The following is a 16,810-nucleotide window of genomic DNA, read 5'->3' on the forward strand; positions in this document are numbered from 1 at the left end:
TACCTATAGGGTATGCCCCCAAAACAAAACAAAACCCGTTTGCTAATTCTACCACAACACACTGACTGCACATAGATAGATAACAAACAATAAGAAGAAATTCCGTGAACACAAAACGTTATTCATGAATGGTATCAGTCTTGCTATACCCCCACTCAAGACGGAATAAGCTTCATGGATAATTGGTTTTAATTAGGAGCAGCTAATTGATACGATACTACAATTTTTGGCCTTCTGAATAGGTCGGGAATTCGGCTGAACAGAATTACAGGCCTACGTGAACTGATTGATCATTCCCTGTGATTGTGAAAGAGCGAATCTACCTTGGCACTGGTGTGACTGGTCTGGGTCTCAGCCTCGATGCAGATGTGTCCCCGGCTGTTCTCTCTTCTCTCTCGTCGAGAGTTGGTTCCGGAGTGCCTGCTCTGGTAGGTGATGACGGATGAGATGGTATCGGCCGCTTCCGTCTTGATAAACAGCCCATGTAGGGTGGCCGCGGTGCCCTGCGAGATAGTGGTGGTTTGGTGCGGAGAGTTGGACTCGTCCGAGTCTCGGCAGTAGATCACACCGCTCTGGGAGACGTGGATGCTGGGAGCGCAGCCCATGCCTCACCGCGGCCCCGGTGCCAGCTCTCAAATGACAGTAAACAGCGCTATCACTCTCGCCGAGGTCTGGCGCTGCCGCCGCTGTTCTCTCCGAGCATCGGCTGCTCCTGGTTGTCTCTCCTCCGTGGCGGGTTGAACACATCAAGGGGAGAACGAAAGGTCCTTCATCTCTCTAGTATCGACACTGAGCCCTCAGCTCTGTTAATTCATGCAATGCGCTCGGCTCCTCGATTTGTTATATGGAGCTCAATGTGATTTTCTCTGTGATCTGTCCAGCTGCCGCTGCGTTTTACATTCAGTCGTTCAGTGAGAAAAGAGCATAATTTACGTTATTGTAGACTGCAGCATATAGGCGTTATGTAATTCCATCATGGCTCGCAATAATGTCGATTAATGAAATGATTTTCTCTAGCCTATAGGCTATAGCCCAGCCTGCGAACGTAACCATCTGTAACCACCAGGCTGTCCTTAAATTATGTCAACAAAGACGCTACTCTTCTCATCCTATCCAAATCATATTTGATTGGAAGAAGACAAACGCGCATGAAATCGCTGGATCACACTCGCTCATGTCTTCACTATCTGGCCATCGCACTTCGTTGGCTGAGGTCTCGCTCTGTCTTCTCTTTCTCTTCTCTCTCACTCTTCAATTCAATTAATTTCAAACGGTTTTATTGGCATGGGAAACACATGTTTACATTGGTAAAAGCAAGTGAAATAGATAATAAACAAAATTGAAACAAACAAAATTGTACAGTAAATATTACTCACAAAAGCTCAAAAGGAATAGAGACACTTCAAATGTTGTATTCGGGCTTGATACAGTGTTGTAACGATGTGCAAATAGGCAAGGCACAAAAGGGAAAATAATGATTGTATAGGCAGGCTGCTGTGCTGTCATCCTCTCCAGTGCGCACCATCACAGCCGGTCACCACTGGTCAGCAATTGGAAGACGAGAACAATATGTGTCAAGTAGAGACGTCCGACAAAGCGTAGTGAGTAACACATGCACTTATGATCTGTAAATGTGTCTCTAGGCTATCAATTATTGTCTAATTTCACCTGCCACTGTAATCATACACAAACACAGAAAGTAACAAGAGACAAATAATTTGAATAAAACAAAATGTGGGTGAGAGAGAGAGAGAGAGAGAGAGAGAGAGTGTGAGATTGTGTGTGTGTGTATGTTTCATATGATAAATCCACAATAACTTCTCCAGGCAGCAGCTGACCTTTTACACAGATATTGGACCAGCGTACCTAAGTATCCTACCCTGAACCATTTACAGGATAAATGAAATAAAAAATAACCTTAGATTAGTGTCTAGGTAGGGCTAATACTTATGCAAATGACAAAAAAAGCAATAAAACTGTCCTGCAATAAAACTGTCCTGCAATAAATCTGTCCCAACCCATAAAAATCTGTGAAATGTTCTTGACGGACACAGAACAGGTATTCAACATCAAATGAATAACATGAAAAAAAGCACTTCAGACTACTTTAGAGTGCACATAGCACGCAAACATTCATGCGCACAGCGGTGGAAAAAAGTACCCAACTGTCATTCTTGAGTAAAAGTACAAATATCTTAACAGAAAATGACTCGAGTAAAAGTGTAAGTCACCCAGTAAATGACATACATGAGTAAAAGTTGAAAAGTATTCGGTTTTAAATGTACTTAAGTATAAAAAGTACAAGTAGAAATCATTTTACATTCCATATATTAAGCAAACCAGACGGCACAATTTTCTTGTTTTTAAAATGTATGGAGAGCCAGGGGCGCACTCCAACACTCAGACATAATTTACAAACAAAGCATTTGTGTTTAATTAGTCTACCAGATCAGAGGCAATAAGGAATGACCAGGGATGTTCTCTTGATAAGTGCGTGATTTGTAAAAATAAAAATAATATGTCCTACTAAGCATTCGAATTGATACCCCAAAAACGACTTAAGTAGTAATTTAAAGTATTTTTACTTAAGTACTTTACACCACTGCACGCACGCACACAAACACGTGTCACACGTCGCGTCGCACACATCTCACGTGTAGGTGGATTACAGGAGCAAAACAGAGAAATGATGATGTGATATGTAAATCAAGGTCCATAATGTAGTTGATCTGATATCTTGATTCTATTGGTGCAAACCAAGAAAATAAACTGTTTTTCCATAACAACCAATAGACATCCAAGGCTAGTATGATTGACATTCTTTCTGTCCTATAGGTTGTGGCTTCCCTCAGTGTGCATACCACAAACCATTATGCAGAGTAGACACTCTCTCACCATGGCAACAGGGGTTTACATTACATCTCCCATATAGTATCCCGCATCAGTGACATGTATGCAAGAGGAAAGTATGATGGCCTAGTCAAATAGTCAAATTGTATTGGTCACATATGCTGAATACAACAGACATTACCATGAAATACTTGCAAGCCCATTACAAACAATGCAGAGTTAAAAAGACAAATATTTGCTAAATACAAAAGGAAAAATAGTAACACAATAAAATAACGAGACTATATACACTATATATACAAAAGTATGTGGACACCCCTTCAAATGAACGGATTCAGCTATTTCAGCCACACCCGTTGCTGACAGGTGAATAAAATTGAGCACACAGCCATGCGATCTCCATAGACAAACATTGGCAGTAGAACCGCGGACCAGTACCTAGTCAATGTGCAGGGGTACAAGATAGTTTGAGGTAATACAGTATCTCCATGTAGGTCAGGGGAAAGAAACGAACAAATTAAGAATAAAGGGGATCAATGTAAATGGTTTGGGTGGCCATTTTATGAACTGTTCAGCAGTCTTATAACTTGTGGGTAGATGTTCAGGAGCCTTTTTGTCACAGACTTGGCGCTCCAGTATCGCTTGTGGTGCGGTAGCAGAGAGTAGAGTCTTTGACACTGCCTGGTATAGAGGTCCTGGATGGCTGGGAATTCGAGCCCAGTACATGTACTGGGCTCTACTGTCTGCAGCGCCTTGTGGTCGGATGGCGAGCAGTTGCCCTACCAGGCGGTGACGCAGCCCGTCAAGATGTTCTCAATGGTGCAGCTGTAGAACTTTGAGGATTTGAGGGACCCATGCCAAATCTTTACAGCCTCCTTATAGTGGGAAGAGGCGTCGTCGTGCCCTCTTCACGACTGTGCTTTCGTGTTTGGACCATGATAGGTCCTTAGTGATGCGGACACGGAGGAACTTAAAGCTCTCGTCCTGCTCCTCTACAGCCCCGTCGATGTAAATGAGATCATGAACAGCAGTGGTACAGTTATACTTCCTACTGTACTGAAACTGTCACCGTACTGATAAACGCAACGACTTGCGACTCTCGTCAGTGTGTACTAAGCCGGATGCAATGGAATTCACTTCATATGTATACACTGTATTCTAGTCAAGTCTTACCCTATCTAACTACTACTGTACACACATTTTCTATTCATATACTGCCCATAATGTCTATACACACCATCATATACATTCATATTCCGGACTCTGACATTGCACATTTCGCTACACCCGCAATAACATTGCAAAATATGTGTACGTGACCAGTAACATTTGATTCGAATTAGGACTACTGGAAAGCTGTTGGCCACCTAAACAGAGTTTCCACTGTGAGCTCCTTGAAACGCACTCCATAAATCCAATCATTAATTGATTGATGAGGAAGTGTTGGGTAATCTAAGCTACCTATATGTGTGTAGGTGATACAGTATATCCTGCACCTTTAAAGTCCAAAGGTCACATTTGATATTAATTACTGACTTGACTTGTTTGGTTTTGTACACATGGTTAGTGTTCAGGGACTTGAGAGTCGTTGAAAGAGAGAAAGAGGGGGGGCTGTGGATGTTTTTGAGGCATGAAGTGCCTATTGCCTGGCAACTAGCTTAGACATAGTGTAAATCAAACAGTACCAAGGACAAAACAATCAAACTCTTGGCACAGTGGGGGAAACACTGTACACTGCATGATTCCCTTAATCTGATTTGAACCAAATTGTGTCTTATGATCTGATTATAACCAGATTATAAAATAACAGTGGGGTGACATTAACACCTTCAAATGTGTCCTTAAATTATAATACAACCACGTATCCTGAGTGCATATGCACAAAACAGGAAGAAACATACAGTATAGTATGTAATTGCTATACTAAATTCACATTTCAGTAGGCTCACCTGATTTACTCCGAAGGCTGCCCCCTGCCGGCAAGGTCGCCTCTCTGCACCAATGATTACAGTCTATTATAAAATACAGCTCTCTCGATTGAGTGAGTAGGCCAAAAAGGTCTGTCACCAAAATCAGTTCAAGGGGAACATTTCTTTCCATTATAAAATCTATATGGAGCTTCCAGTAGCCTATGTAAATTATGCATATTAGTGGGAGTTTACAGTTGAGTCATTTAGCAGACGCTTTTATTCAGAACGACTAACCGGAGCGATCATGTCGAAGTGCCTTGCTCATGGACACCAACAGATTGTTCAACTATTCGGCTCGGGGATTGGAACCAGCGCCCATACGGTTACTGGCCCAACGCTCTAGGCTACCTATAGTAAAATAAATTACCGTACATAATAAAAACAGTACACATTGAAATTCACCAAACGTATTTATAGGTCAATTCTACAACGTTTCTTATCAAGAGCCATTCGTGGTAAACCTGTATAAAATTCCACAGCATACCTGATGGGTTGAATAAAAATAACAATCAAGTTGGCCTGCACCTCTATCCATACACGTATTTTCCCTGTGCGTTTTCTGGATTTCTACTCAAGCGCAAGAGAGACCTTGTTTCCTCTTCATCAGTATTAACGGTTTACTGTTGCCTTACCTTTTGAGGTCCATTGAACAATTCACTTTCTTCCGTCGAAGTCCGACTCATGTCTTGAACCAGGGTTAGGTCCTTTACGAGTAGTAAAACGTTGGGATGAATAATTCCTGTCTAGAAACTGCATCCGCGGTTCTCGGTCGTGCTGCCCATCGAGTTAACGGATGGATGGCGGAGGACCCGAGATATTGGCGATCTTAAAGACGGTTGGTTATAACTTCGGAGAAACTTTTTCGGCTCCGCTTCAGGCGGGCAACAGGAGTCCATCCGTGCAGTCCTAATGCCAGCGGGTTTTTACGTGGGTGCTTGTTATGGCCATGGAAAAGTGCATGTACATGTAACTAACGTATTCAAGTAAAATACAGGCCTACAACAATGACATCTCTTGTACTGCAGACAAAATCAAAGCAACATTTATTAGGCATGATTGTACAGTTGATAGATTCCGCAGGCAAATCTAACAGTTGCTTTACAAGGAGGTTCTTTAGCATGTTAATTCTTTACAATTTAAAATACAATACCCAATTCTGAAGGGACTAGAAACATAAGAGATATCCCACTTTAGTGCAAATTGGAATAACATCTAAGTGAGTACCAGCACCATTCTCATTCCAAGAAGTGGATTCAGTCAGTAAATATATTGGAACTAGGTCACCCTGTGTATCTGTGTCCAGTCAACTACTCACTTCTCCATGGTGGATTGTGTGACCAGCCTTTCTGAGATACAGACTAGAACTGTTGAGAAACATTGGCCTAGGGTGTCATTCAGTCACTTCTCCTTTAACCCAAGGTTTGGTTACCAGGCCCTGCTCCTTCTTGACTGTGGGTGTATCTGGCTGGCAGGTGTCATTAAACCTCTCTCTGGCCTTCTCCCAGTTCCTCTGGGTCTTGTTCTTGCTCAGAGACCCAGCCTCGTCCACCGACACAGCAGCTCCCGCCCCAAGACCTGACTGGGACTTCCGGATCTTCAGCTGGATCTATGGGAAAACCGGAATAGTGGGGAAAAATCTGATCAGATGTGTGAGCAAAGTAGGAAAGAACTGGGATGAAACCAGACAAATGAAGTGGAGGATATTAGTCTGAGGTTTGGTCAATTTAAATATAGCCATTTATGAATTCCTAGTTAAAATAGGGAAAATCCCATCTCTGAAAACAGGAAAATCCTAATAGAAAGGGAAAAGGTTAAGATTACCGGGTCTTTCATTCCAGCTCCATCTTTGCCCAGGCCTTCTCCTTTCTTCCAGCCCATCTTCTCCAGCATCTTCCTTCCCTTGTTGACTTCACTGATCTCACTGTACCAAGAGGGAAACAGGGGCACATTGCAACGACTCAGAGTCACTACATCCCGGTCTTTCTACTTACACACACTAGTCATCAACTGAACCAATCAGATTACCACGTACATGTGAACGGAGGCGGGTGCGTCGTCACGTTGGAAGGCTCCCTCGCTGCCCACAGTCTGACGACGAGACTCGGCCCTGTCAACATACCTGGGGTTCCTCAGGGCTTTGGTCTCCTCATACTCAGTGCTCTGTTGGGACAGAGGGAGAGACACACACACACACACACACACACACACACACACCTAACTGCTGTTAGTGACAAGGAAAGAAGGTTCATAAGCTATGGGACTGCTCAGTCTCTTGCAACGCGCATGTCAACAAGATGTGAGACGAGCAAAAACAGAACCGTTTAATTGGACGAAAACCTCTGTCAGATAACATCTTTGTATTGTATACACAGAGAAGACAGGGCAGGATCTGATTGGCAAGGACATTTTCAACAAAGGATTTACCAATGGGAATCACTCATCACTGATTAACATAACAGCAGAAGGGGACAACAGACGAAGTTGTAGTGGATGAACAAGTCACTTACCTTCAGGCCATATTTGACCTTCATCTGTTTCAGTTCTTTCTGTCTGAGCAGCTCCTTGTCCTCTTTGGTTGGAGCTGGACCTGAGGAATGACACACCCGGAAAGTTATAAACTGGGCTGTAGCATTAGTTACACTAATAATCATGCAGTGTGGGACATGGGTAGCTAGGTGTGTGAGCACCGCATCAGGCTTATACAGAGATGGATGGAACACATTTATTTACACAAATTCATCAGCTGTGTTCTGCACCTGTCTGTTCCGGCTGGTTTCTCTGGTGTTTGCCGAGGTGAGCCATGACCTGTCCAGGTTCACAGCCATCACAGGTGTCTGTACCAGAGTGGATGTGGAAGGACAGAACAGTCTCTCCCATCTTCACTTCATCCCCATGGGTCAGAGGGCAAGGGTCACACTTAGCTTTGGGCTGAGGGCAGTGAAAACAATACTGTTACTACCTCACTTTCCAACCAATGTGTGTGTGTGTGTCTGACCCACCTGAAGGATTCGGTTGCCATTGAGGACAGTTCCATTCTGGCTTCCCTGGTCCACTAGCATGTAGCACTGTTGGTCCTGGTCAAAGTACACCTCTGCATGAAACTGGGATTAAACATAACAATAAAAAAAATAAGTTGACACCTACTCATTCCAGGATTTTCTTTATTTTTACTCTTTTCTACATTGTAGAATAATAGCGAAGACATCAAAACAATGAAATGACACATGGAATCCAAAAAAAAAAGTGTTAAAAAAAATAATAATTCAAAGTGGCCACCCTTTGCCCTGACAGCTTTGCACACTCTTGGCATTCTCTCAACCCACTTGATGAGGTAGTCACCTGGAATGCATTTCAATTAACAGGTGTGCCTTGTTAAAAAGTTAATTTGTGGAATCCCTTTCCTTCTCAACACGTTTGAGCCAATCAGTTGTGTTGTGAGAAGGAAGGGAAAAGACCAAGTCCATATTATGGCAATAACAGCTCAAATAAGCAAAGCGAAATGACAGTCCATCATTACTTTAAGACATGACGGTCAGTCAATCCAGAACTTTTCAAGAACTTTGAGAGTTTCTTCAAGCATAGTCGCAAAAACCATCAAGCGCTACGATGAAACTGGCTCTCATCAGGACCACCACAGGAAAGGAAGACCCAGAGTCACCTCTGCAGCAGAGGATAAATTCATTAGAGTTACCTGTAACCTCAGATTACAGCCCAAATAAATGCTTCAGAGTTCAAGTAACAGACACATCAACATCAACTGTTCAGGGGAGACTGTGAATCAGGCATTCATGGTCAAATTGCTGCAAAGAAACCACTACTAAAGGATACAATTTGCATGTGCAAAGAAACATGAACAATGGACATTAGACCGGTGGAAATCTGTCCTTTGGTCTGATAATCCAAATTTGAGATTTTTGGTAGGTGAACGGATGATCTCCGCATGCTTGGTTCCCACTGTGAAGCATGGAGGAGGAGGTGCGATGGTGCTTTGCTGGTGAAACGGTTGGTGACTTATTTAGAATTCAAGGCACACTTAACCAGCATGGCTACCACAACATTCTGCAGCGATATGGCATCCCATCTGGTTTGCGCTTAGTGGGACTAACATTTATTTTTCAACAGGACAATGACCCAAAACATACCTCTAGGCTGCGTAAGGGCTATTTGACCAAGGAGAGTGATGGAGTGCTGTATCAGATGACCTGACCTCCACAATCAGGTTGCACAGCGATCTAAGGCACTGCATCTCAGTGCTAGTGGTGTCACCATAGATCCTGGTTTGAACCCAAGCTGTATCCCAACCGGCTGTGATCTGGAGTCCCCTAGGGTGGCGCACAATTGGCCCAGGGTCATCCGGGTTAGGGGAGGGTTTGGCCTGGGTAGGCTGTCATTGTAAAATAAGAATTTGTTCTTAACTGACGTGCCTAGTTAAATAAAGGTTCAATTAAATACATTTAAAAAAAATCCCTTTGGGTTGAGTTGGACTGCAGAGTGAAGGAAAAGCAGCCAACAAGTGCTCAGCATGTGGGAACTCTTTCAAGACTGTCTGAAAAGCATTCCTCATGAAGCTGGTTGAGAGAATGCCAAGAGTGTGCAAAGGGTGGCTACTTTGAAGAATCTCAAATATAAAATATATTTAGATTTGTTTAACACTTTTCTGGTTACTACATGATTCCCTATGTGTTATTTCAAAGTTTTGATATCTTCTCTACTTTTCTACAATGTAGAAAAACCCTGGAATGAGCAGGGGTCCAAACCTTTGACTGGTACTGTATATAGAACCCAACCAATACCATTCACATCTAATTTGAAGCCCTGCTAATTTCCTGTAATGCATGTAGCAGAATCAAACAAATCAATGAAATAGGTTGCCATACCTTACCTTACTGACTCCCATTTCAGATAATCTGATGGCATGGTTCATATCCTTTTCCCTGAAAATATAGAATTATGTTAAAACAGTCATTCAAAATGCCACAGGTCGTTTCAACTTCAGTGTCAGAAGTGTTGATCTGAGCTCTCATCTCCCCCTTGTGATGAAATTGAGGAACTGACCACTCATAGGCCTATTCAATCAAAATAATTGGGAGAATCCCAACTAGGTTTGTTTGCCTCTTCTCCGCCCTCGCCTCTTTTTGAAAAAGGTCAAAGGTAACCGAGGAGCGGAGGACAAACTCCTTCTCCACTCGCGGGTCATCAGGCAAATGACGTTTACAGTGGTGGAATCTCAAACTAAATGTGTAAAAGTGATAACAACTCTTGGATGAAAGGATAAGTGGCATATCGTTTTTAAACGTGTTTTAAAAAAAAACTTTTCTCCCTCGAGAGAACACCCATTTAAAAAAAAAAAAAAACACGATCCTCGGTCAAAGTAGGTAATGGAGGAGCGGATCAGACTCCTTCGTTCGCCTACTAACGAATTGACACTCTCCTCAACCACTTAACAGTTTCTGTGTCACGGAGGAGAGAAGACAGAGGAGTTGAGGAGAGGACAGACTTTTCCCAATTGATAATCTCCCAGAGACTGTATTGCTGTACTGACCTGCCAATGGTGGCTGGAGAGTCAGCTGTGATGATGAAGAGTGTTCCTGTCTGTAACACAGGAGATCTGACCACTGTCACCCTCACACAGGGCGGCCACACCTCCTCAGCAACTAGGGACAGAACGTGCACACAATATCACATACCCATGACAATTATACTGAGCAAGGTTTTAACTACAGGAAACATTGAGGAAGACGGATGAACAAATATCAGGTGGTGTTAGACGTTTAACACAAAGTGAAAGCTATACAGTGAGAAAAAGTTGACAGACTGAATAACCCTAAACGGTGTCTCACCTTCCTGACTCTCCATCTCTGACTCTGAGCTGTATTTGGTGGGACGAGGGGGGGAAGAGGAGGAGGATGTAGACTTCCATTCTCCCTCCGACTCGGTGATCTCCCCCTCCTCAGGCTCGCTGTTCCCACGCAAGCCATCACGCCCTGACACAGCTGCCTTCTCCTTGCTTCCCCGTCTGTCCGACTTAGCCTTCTTCCTCCTTGAGCTGCTCGCATCAGAGCGCGACCAGTCATTCCTCTTCTTCCTCTTCAGCGAGTGTTCGGCGCTCTTCGCCCGGCGAGTCTTTGAAGAGCTTTTCTTCTGTGGAGGAGTGTCTGGAGTGACAGACCGCCCCCTCTGCCTGCGCGAGGCCACTTCCCTCTTGGGGATTCGCCGCTCAATCCACTCCTCAAACTCGAGCTCCTTTACAAGGCCCTGTGAGCAGACACGCAAACAATCAGAAGGGAGGATTCACCTGAAGCATCTCCAGAGAACTAAATTGGTGGATACGGGACACAAGAGGCTTTCTAGGAATTTGGACAGTGGGCTCCGCATCGGAACCTCCCTGCATTGCTTAGGGATCATTTTTAGATATATGGGTCTCCATTTTCAAAGACAGTAGGCCGATACTGCCTTCACAGTCAATTCATTGACTCAAGCTGCAACACAATGAGAGGGATCCTCAAAAGCATCCTCTTGACCAGACCAAGCAGCCATATCCCTGAGCTCTGAAACATGCCCTTTCGTTGCACTAGAGCGGTGGAGCTATACGTCACGTCTGCATGGGGTCTTTCTGCTGGAAAAGAACAGTTTAATGTGAGGAGTGTAAAAAGTGTATCGAGAAAATGAGTTCCAGAAATAGGAAATCGTCCATGTTAGTCAGTGAGTGAATCACGTCTTCTACCCACGACCAGAGGAATAGCATTCAGTCAACTAAACGGCAGCGAGCAATAGCCAACTCTGTACCTGACGAAAATGTAGTAGACTCTGCAGGATAAATAACCAAGGCTGTAGCTGCAGAAATAAATTCTACAACCACTCCTGCAAAAATAAAAAACTGAGACCAAATAGATCAGAGTTGAAATGTATCTTAAAGAAGTCCATTACAATCACTAAACTTCTCAGGTCAGCCACTGAGCACAGTTCAAAAACAATAGGGATAACAGGTCAGTTGTACACAACAATGAGAAATATGTAGCTAGTTAAAACAATTAACCCTTCGTAATCATTATTTCAAAGGAACAGAAATCCAGAATTTGCTGTAATTCTCCTGTAGCGCTTCATCTCCAGTATAGTCACCCACCTTATCCTCCTGACGAGAGGCTCTCTCTGGAACTTTCTTCCACTTCCTGCCCTTCTTGTCCAGGCTCCTTTTCTCCTGGCTGGTCTCGGAGACAGGCTGTACAGTAGGGACCTCTATCCTGGAGTGGAACTGGTACTTGCCACTCTCTGCATCGTAGTAGTAGTACATCCCCGTGTTGTTATCATAGTACAACTGACTGGCCTAGGTGACGGAGAGAGTGACGCAATTAAAAAGACTGTTACATAATGGCATAGTAATGGCGTGTGTGGTTTAGTACCGAGTCGTAGTAGAAGCCAGTGCTGTGGTCGTAGTACATCCCGGTGGTCTCATCAAACACAAAGCCAGTCTGTGTCATGGCCTGCTCAGCAGTGGCTCTCAGCATGTCAGCTATAGAGCCTGCATCCACCTCTTGCTGGAACAAACACAAGTAAAAGAAAGTAAAGTTCCCAACTCGTTTTTGCACTATCATCAACTTAAAACCTTTATTTCTTCTGCCCCACCAAATATATTGTGGTCCTGTATTAGGGAAATGAGCTGTTTAAATAAAGATTATTTTTGGTTCGACAAGAGACCTCAATGTCCTCGGTCAGAACAGAATGAGTGGAGAGACAGTATCTAAACTCACCTCTGGTTGAGCAGCAGTAACACCACCCCCCACAGACACCTCTGTAACCGTCTCTGTGGCCGTCATTGTATCTGTAATCATATATGTAGCGGGGTCATTGGTTGATTCTGCAGCTGTCATCTGTGAGGCATCCGTGGCTTCCTGCCCCTCTGCTATCACAATCCCCTCGGTGTCTGTTGCCACACCATCACCGCGGTAGTAGCCTCCTCCATAGTAGTAGTTGTAATAATCTGAAAAGCACACAGACAAGGGTCAACGTATCTGTATATGTGAACGGAGCAACAAAAAACTAAATCCTGGGAAATAATAATGTGTTCATTTTACAACCATTCAAACGTCGCTCACCAGTTTCTGACCAGGTATATTCTGCTGTCTGTGTCTCAGCTTCAGCTTTCCGGTTCGTCTTAGTCTTCCGTTCATGAATCTCTGTACTCAGCCTGTCGACCTATTGTATCGATTCACGGCAAAGAAAAAAAAAACATAAGCGTCACTTGTAAATTCGTTTATTTGTGCATTTCAGAGACTTGTTCAATGATGGCTAGATTGTTCTTAGCAGCTCGCCGACCTGTTTCCTCAAGTCTTCATTGTAGCCTTCTGTGTTCTTCTGAAGCCGCTCAGACTTGCTCAGTTGTTTCTGTAATGTGGTCAGTTGCTTCTGTAATGTGGTCAGTTCTTTTCTGCAGTTTCTCAGTTGCTTCTGTAGCGACTCTACTTTCTGGCGAAGCTCAGCCACCTCGGACTCCGACCCATCCTCTCCTCCACTCGCCTCCTCTCCATTTGTCGCCATACTCCCAGCTGGAATCGACACACAGGGCCACATGTAAAGTGAATGTTGGAAAAAAAAAAAAAAAAGTCATTCGAATTGACCTGACCATGCGCAAAACCATGTACGCATGCGTTCGGTGTCAGCGCCACACACAGACACACAGGTTAAGTTTACCTAGAAGCCAAACAAAATCTAAGTTTAGACATTTCTATAATATAGTGCCCTAATTTTTGTAAGAGAAGTGGAGACAAATTAAAGATTAATCTCTCGTGAATTTTTATGACTTTACTTAAAAAAATATATTTTTTTAATAAGATGTTTAAATATTTGATAAAACAAGTGAAAAGTCCAGACTGGGCTTAATGGGTACAGAGTGTATCCTTTAAGCCCAGCGGGGGTTCCAAATAAACCCACCTCTAAAACAATCCATTTGAATTATATCAATCACCACTAAAGTTATTAAAAATACACTGATCCATACTATTCATCATGAAAGTAGCATGTAATAACTGGGGGGTTCAAATATGAACTTAGACTTGTTCTTGCCAACCAATACACACCCGATTCAACTAATGAATTTATCATAGGCTTCAATCAAGAAATTATTAGTTGAATCAGGTGTGCTATTGCTTGGTTAGAAGACAACCCTGCACCCACACTGGCCCTCTGTCGATAAGAAGCAAAGCTCATAACACACACAACGTTCAATAAATTAGCTGAAAGCTGAATTTCATTTGCTGTACTGCTATTCTTGTTAATGAGTCCCAACTTGTCTTCCTTAAGCCCATCTGAAGACAGTTTCAAATCTCCCCCTCTACTGTGCATTACAAAATGTAAATGTGGTGGACCAAAAAAATTTAAATCACCTGGAAGGACAACAATATGACAATGCCCCCACCCAAAAGTACATGAGTGGTCGCCCAATAGTCATCTTCTTGTTCCTCATTTGATTGCTTTTTCTTTCGACCACTTGTAGGTCTTCTATCCCGAATATCCCTCAACCCTGGTCGTAGTCTTCTCTCTCTGCATCAATGACTACCTGTGCACTCAAAACTTTGTGAAAAGTGTAGAGAAGTTTCTAATTGTTTCTAATCTTGGTAAAGGCACCATGGCTAGCTGCATAACTGTAGTTTTAAATCAACAAATCTGAGTAAAAAAACATTTATACTGAACAAAAATATAAACGCAACATGTAAAGTGTTGATCCCTTGTTTCATGAGCTGAATTTATAATGTCAACCCCTGCATGTTTTTTTTCAAAAGTCTCATGGAATGTAGGTTTACATTGAACACAAAAAAAACCAGAGAACATTGGCCACAGATGTCTCAAGTTGAGGGAGTGTGCAATTGGCATGCTGACTGCAGGAATGTCCACCAGAGCTGTTGCTAGAGAATTTAATGTTAATTTATTTGGCAGTACATCCAACTGGCCTCACAACCACAGACCATGTGTAACCACGCCAGCCCAGGACCTCCAGATCTGGCTTCTTCACCTGTGGGATTGTCTGAGATTAGCCACCTGGACCAGCTGATGAAACTGAGGCGTATTTCTGTTTGTAAACAAAGCCCTTGTGTGAAAAAAACAAAAACAAATTCTAATTGGCTGGGCCTGGCTCCCCAGTGGGTGGGCCTATACCCTCCCAGGCCCACCCATGTCTGTGCCCCTGCCTCGTCATGTGAAATCTATACATTAAATTGATTTCCTTATATGAACTGTACCTCGGTAAAACTGTTGAAATTGTTGCATGTTGTGTTTATATTTTTGTTAAGTATATTTATGTTCATTGAATATTCGGGATATCAACACATCATCTCCAAGTGTTTCAATGCCACGTGGGCTTAATGGGAGCCGACTGGGTTTAATTGGAACAACAGTGATCTATGGTGAAAAACAATGACTGGCAAAGCCTACTCATTAAATATTTGGAAACCAATGGTTTGGTGTATAAATATACACTATAGACTACAATATTATGCAACGTTAGTAAATGATCATCTTGAACAATATGTATTTATTGTAATTTACATTCTGTATTGACAAAAATGGCATCTATGTTTAACAATGCAAGGTTCATTTCACAGTAAAACGAGGCAAAAATGCATTCAATTAATGTGAATGGCCAAAATCTATTATCTTGTAGTTCACCAAGTCAGGTTGCTACTGTGTGAATGTGACATGCAGGCACAACTGACAGCGTACATTATTTGTATTTGTAAATAGCAAATAATACACATTAAATATGCTATCATGTGCACATACCAGCACATTAATCTCTTAAGTAATCATATTTTATGTCAAATTATCTGAGAAAGTACAAACACATATCTGGAAAATGTGTCAATCCAATGGTCGCCTTAACGTTTTTTTTGCAACTTTGAAATTGGCCACTAGTCAATCATTTAATAATAAAACATGAGATTGGCTTAGAATAAAAAAAACTGTTAGGGATATTTGTATTTTTTTTTATTTAAATGGAAGTAGGTTTACTATAATATGTATGTTTACGCTAATCATTACACCGATTGTTGCAACATGTTTTGAAACGGTTTAACGTTACTCTAAACGGAAACGCAAAAAAGTGTTTATATTCTATTTGACAAACTCAGGTAGGTCCCTTCCCGTTTCGTTTACAACGTTTGCTTCCGTTTGGTTCTTAAACGTTAAACGGTTTCCGTAATGAATATACGTATGCATTTTAAAAAGCCTGTTTAATTAATAGTTTGTAATTGTATATTGATGTTAATTGTATATATTTCGTCAAATGTCCAAGGCCGAACTGAGTGGATAACCGTTAGAGTATAGATGAAATGAGTGTTTGCGCCTTCATTCATTGATAAGGTTAAACTGCCTAGTTAGCTGTATGGTCTTACCGATTCGTTTGTATGCCTCGCTTGGACGCTCGCCCTCCTTTCTCTCCGCCGAGAATATCAACCTGAAAGTTGAACATAAACATCTTGTAACCACCCTGCATTGCTGACACATCCGACCACATGTTTTGTTGATAATAAAGAGAGTTACAATTGGTACAGTTGATGTGTTTACAATCCACTTCGACCATCGCCTCTATTTTTTATACGTATTACGTCACTTTCTTCTTCTACGGTACAACATCACACCGTTGGCAGAGGGCGCCACCTGTGGTTTGGAATGAGAATAGGCTACATATTTGGAAATAACTGATTATCTCTGGTTGAATAAAAATACACAGCTATCTCAGAGGTTTGTGCTATAAAAAAAAATCAAATAAAACTGATACTATCGATTATCATTCACATCGACTTCCAAAACGTTCTGTTAGACCTCACACTCAATGTCAACAAAACAAAGAAGATGATCGTGGACTTCAGGAAACAGCAGAGGGAGCAGCCCCCAATCCACATCGACGGGACAGTAGTGGAGAAGGTGGAGTAGTAGTAGTAGTGGAGAAGTTTTAAGTTCCTCGGTGTACACATCACGGACGAACTGAAATGGTCCGC

The 16,810-nt window shown here is 42.5% G+C and overlaps 2 protein-coding genes across 5 annotated transcripts in view; both read right to left on the bottom strand.

Moving 5' to 3' along the window:
* Positions 1-5,651, bottom strand: part of LOC118385583 (high affinity cAMP-specific and IBMX-insensitive 3',5'-cyclic phosphodiesterase 8B-like) — an 89,420-nt gene extending 83,769 nt beyond the window's left edge. The window contains exon 1 of one of the 2 annotated variants that reach the window (XM_052521449.1): positions 5,453-5,651. In XM_052521449.1, coding sequence (XP_052377409.1) covers positions 5,453-5,503 — 51 coding nt within the window. In that variant the 5' untranslated portion in view covers positions 5,504-5,651. Of the gene's footprint in view, positions 1-323; positions 1,195-5,452 lie in introns of those variants that run through there. The other variant, XM_052521448.1, reaches the window with a different exon arrangement.
* Positions 5,652-5,840: 189 nt separating this feature from the next.
* LOC118385463 (angiogenic factor with G patch and FHA domains 1-like) lies at positions 5,841-16,451 on the bottom strand. Of its 3 annotated transcripts, XM_035772612.2 has the most exons (16): positions 16,353-16,451; positions 16,205-16,266; positions 13,134-13,363; positions 12,914-13,013; positions 12,569-12,798; positions 12,221-12,355; positions 11,944-12,144; positions 10,661-11,075; positions 10,363-10,474; positions 9,703-9,754; positions 7,820-7,921; positions 7,577-7,748; positions 7,328-7,407; positions 6,853-7,034; positions 6,642-6,741; positions 5,841-6,426 (listed from the first exon to the last, which is right to left on the bottom strand). In XM_035772612.2, the coding sequence occupies exons 3-16, from the start codon at positions 13,353-13,355 to the stop codon at positions 6,211-6,213; spliced, it is 2,319 nt and encodes a 772-aa protein (XP_035628505.1). In that variant the 5' UTR covers positions 13,356-13,363; positions 16,205-16,266; positions 16,353-16,451; the 3' UTR covers positions 5,841-6,210. The 3 variants fall into 3 exon arrangements, with proteins under 3 accessions (XP_035628505.1, XP_035628503.1, XP_035628504.1); XM_035772610.2 differs by having other exon boundaries at positions 16,205-16,415; XM_035772611.2 differs by having other exon boundaries at positions 6,853-6,980; positions 16,205-16,414.
* Between the last annotated feature and the right edge of the window lie 359 nt (positions 16,452-16,810).

This window comes from Oncorhynchus keta, chromosome 6, assembly GCF_023373465.1.
Source record: "Oncorhynchus keta strain PuntledgeMale-10-30-2019 chromosome 6, Oket_V2, whole genome shotgun sequence".
NCBI lineage: Eukaryota > Metazoa > Chordata > Actinopteri > Salmoniformes > Salmonidae > Oncorhynchus > Oncorhynchus keta.

Bases quoted from the DNA above. Each gene is read 5' to 3' on its own strand.
- LOC118385463 (XM_035772610.2), bottom strand. From the start codon at position 16,316: ATGTGTCAGCAATGCAGGGTGGTTACAAGATGTTTATGTTCAACTTTC. The intron at 10,475-10,660 runs GTGAGACACCGT...TTCTGTCCCTAG, and splicing joins AGAGATGGAGAGTCAGGAAG to TTGCTGAGGAGGTGTGGCCG. The intron at 9,755-10,362 runs GTCAGTACAGCA...CTATATTTTCAG, and splicing joins TCTCCAGCCACCATTGGCAG to GGAAAAGGATATGAACCATG.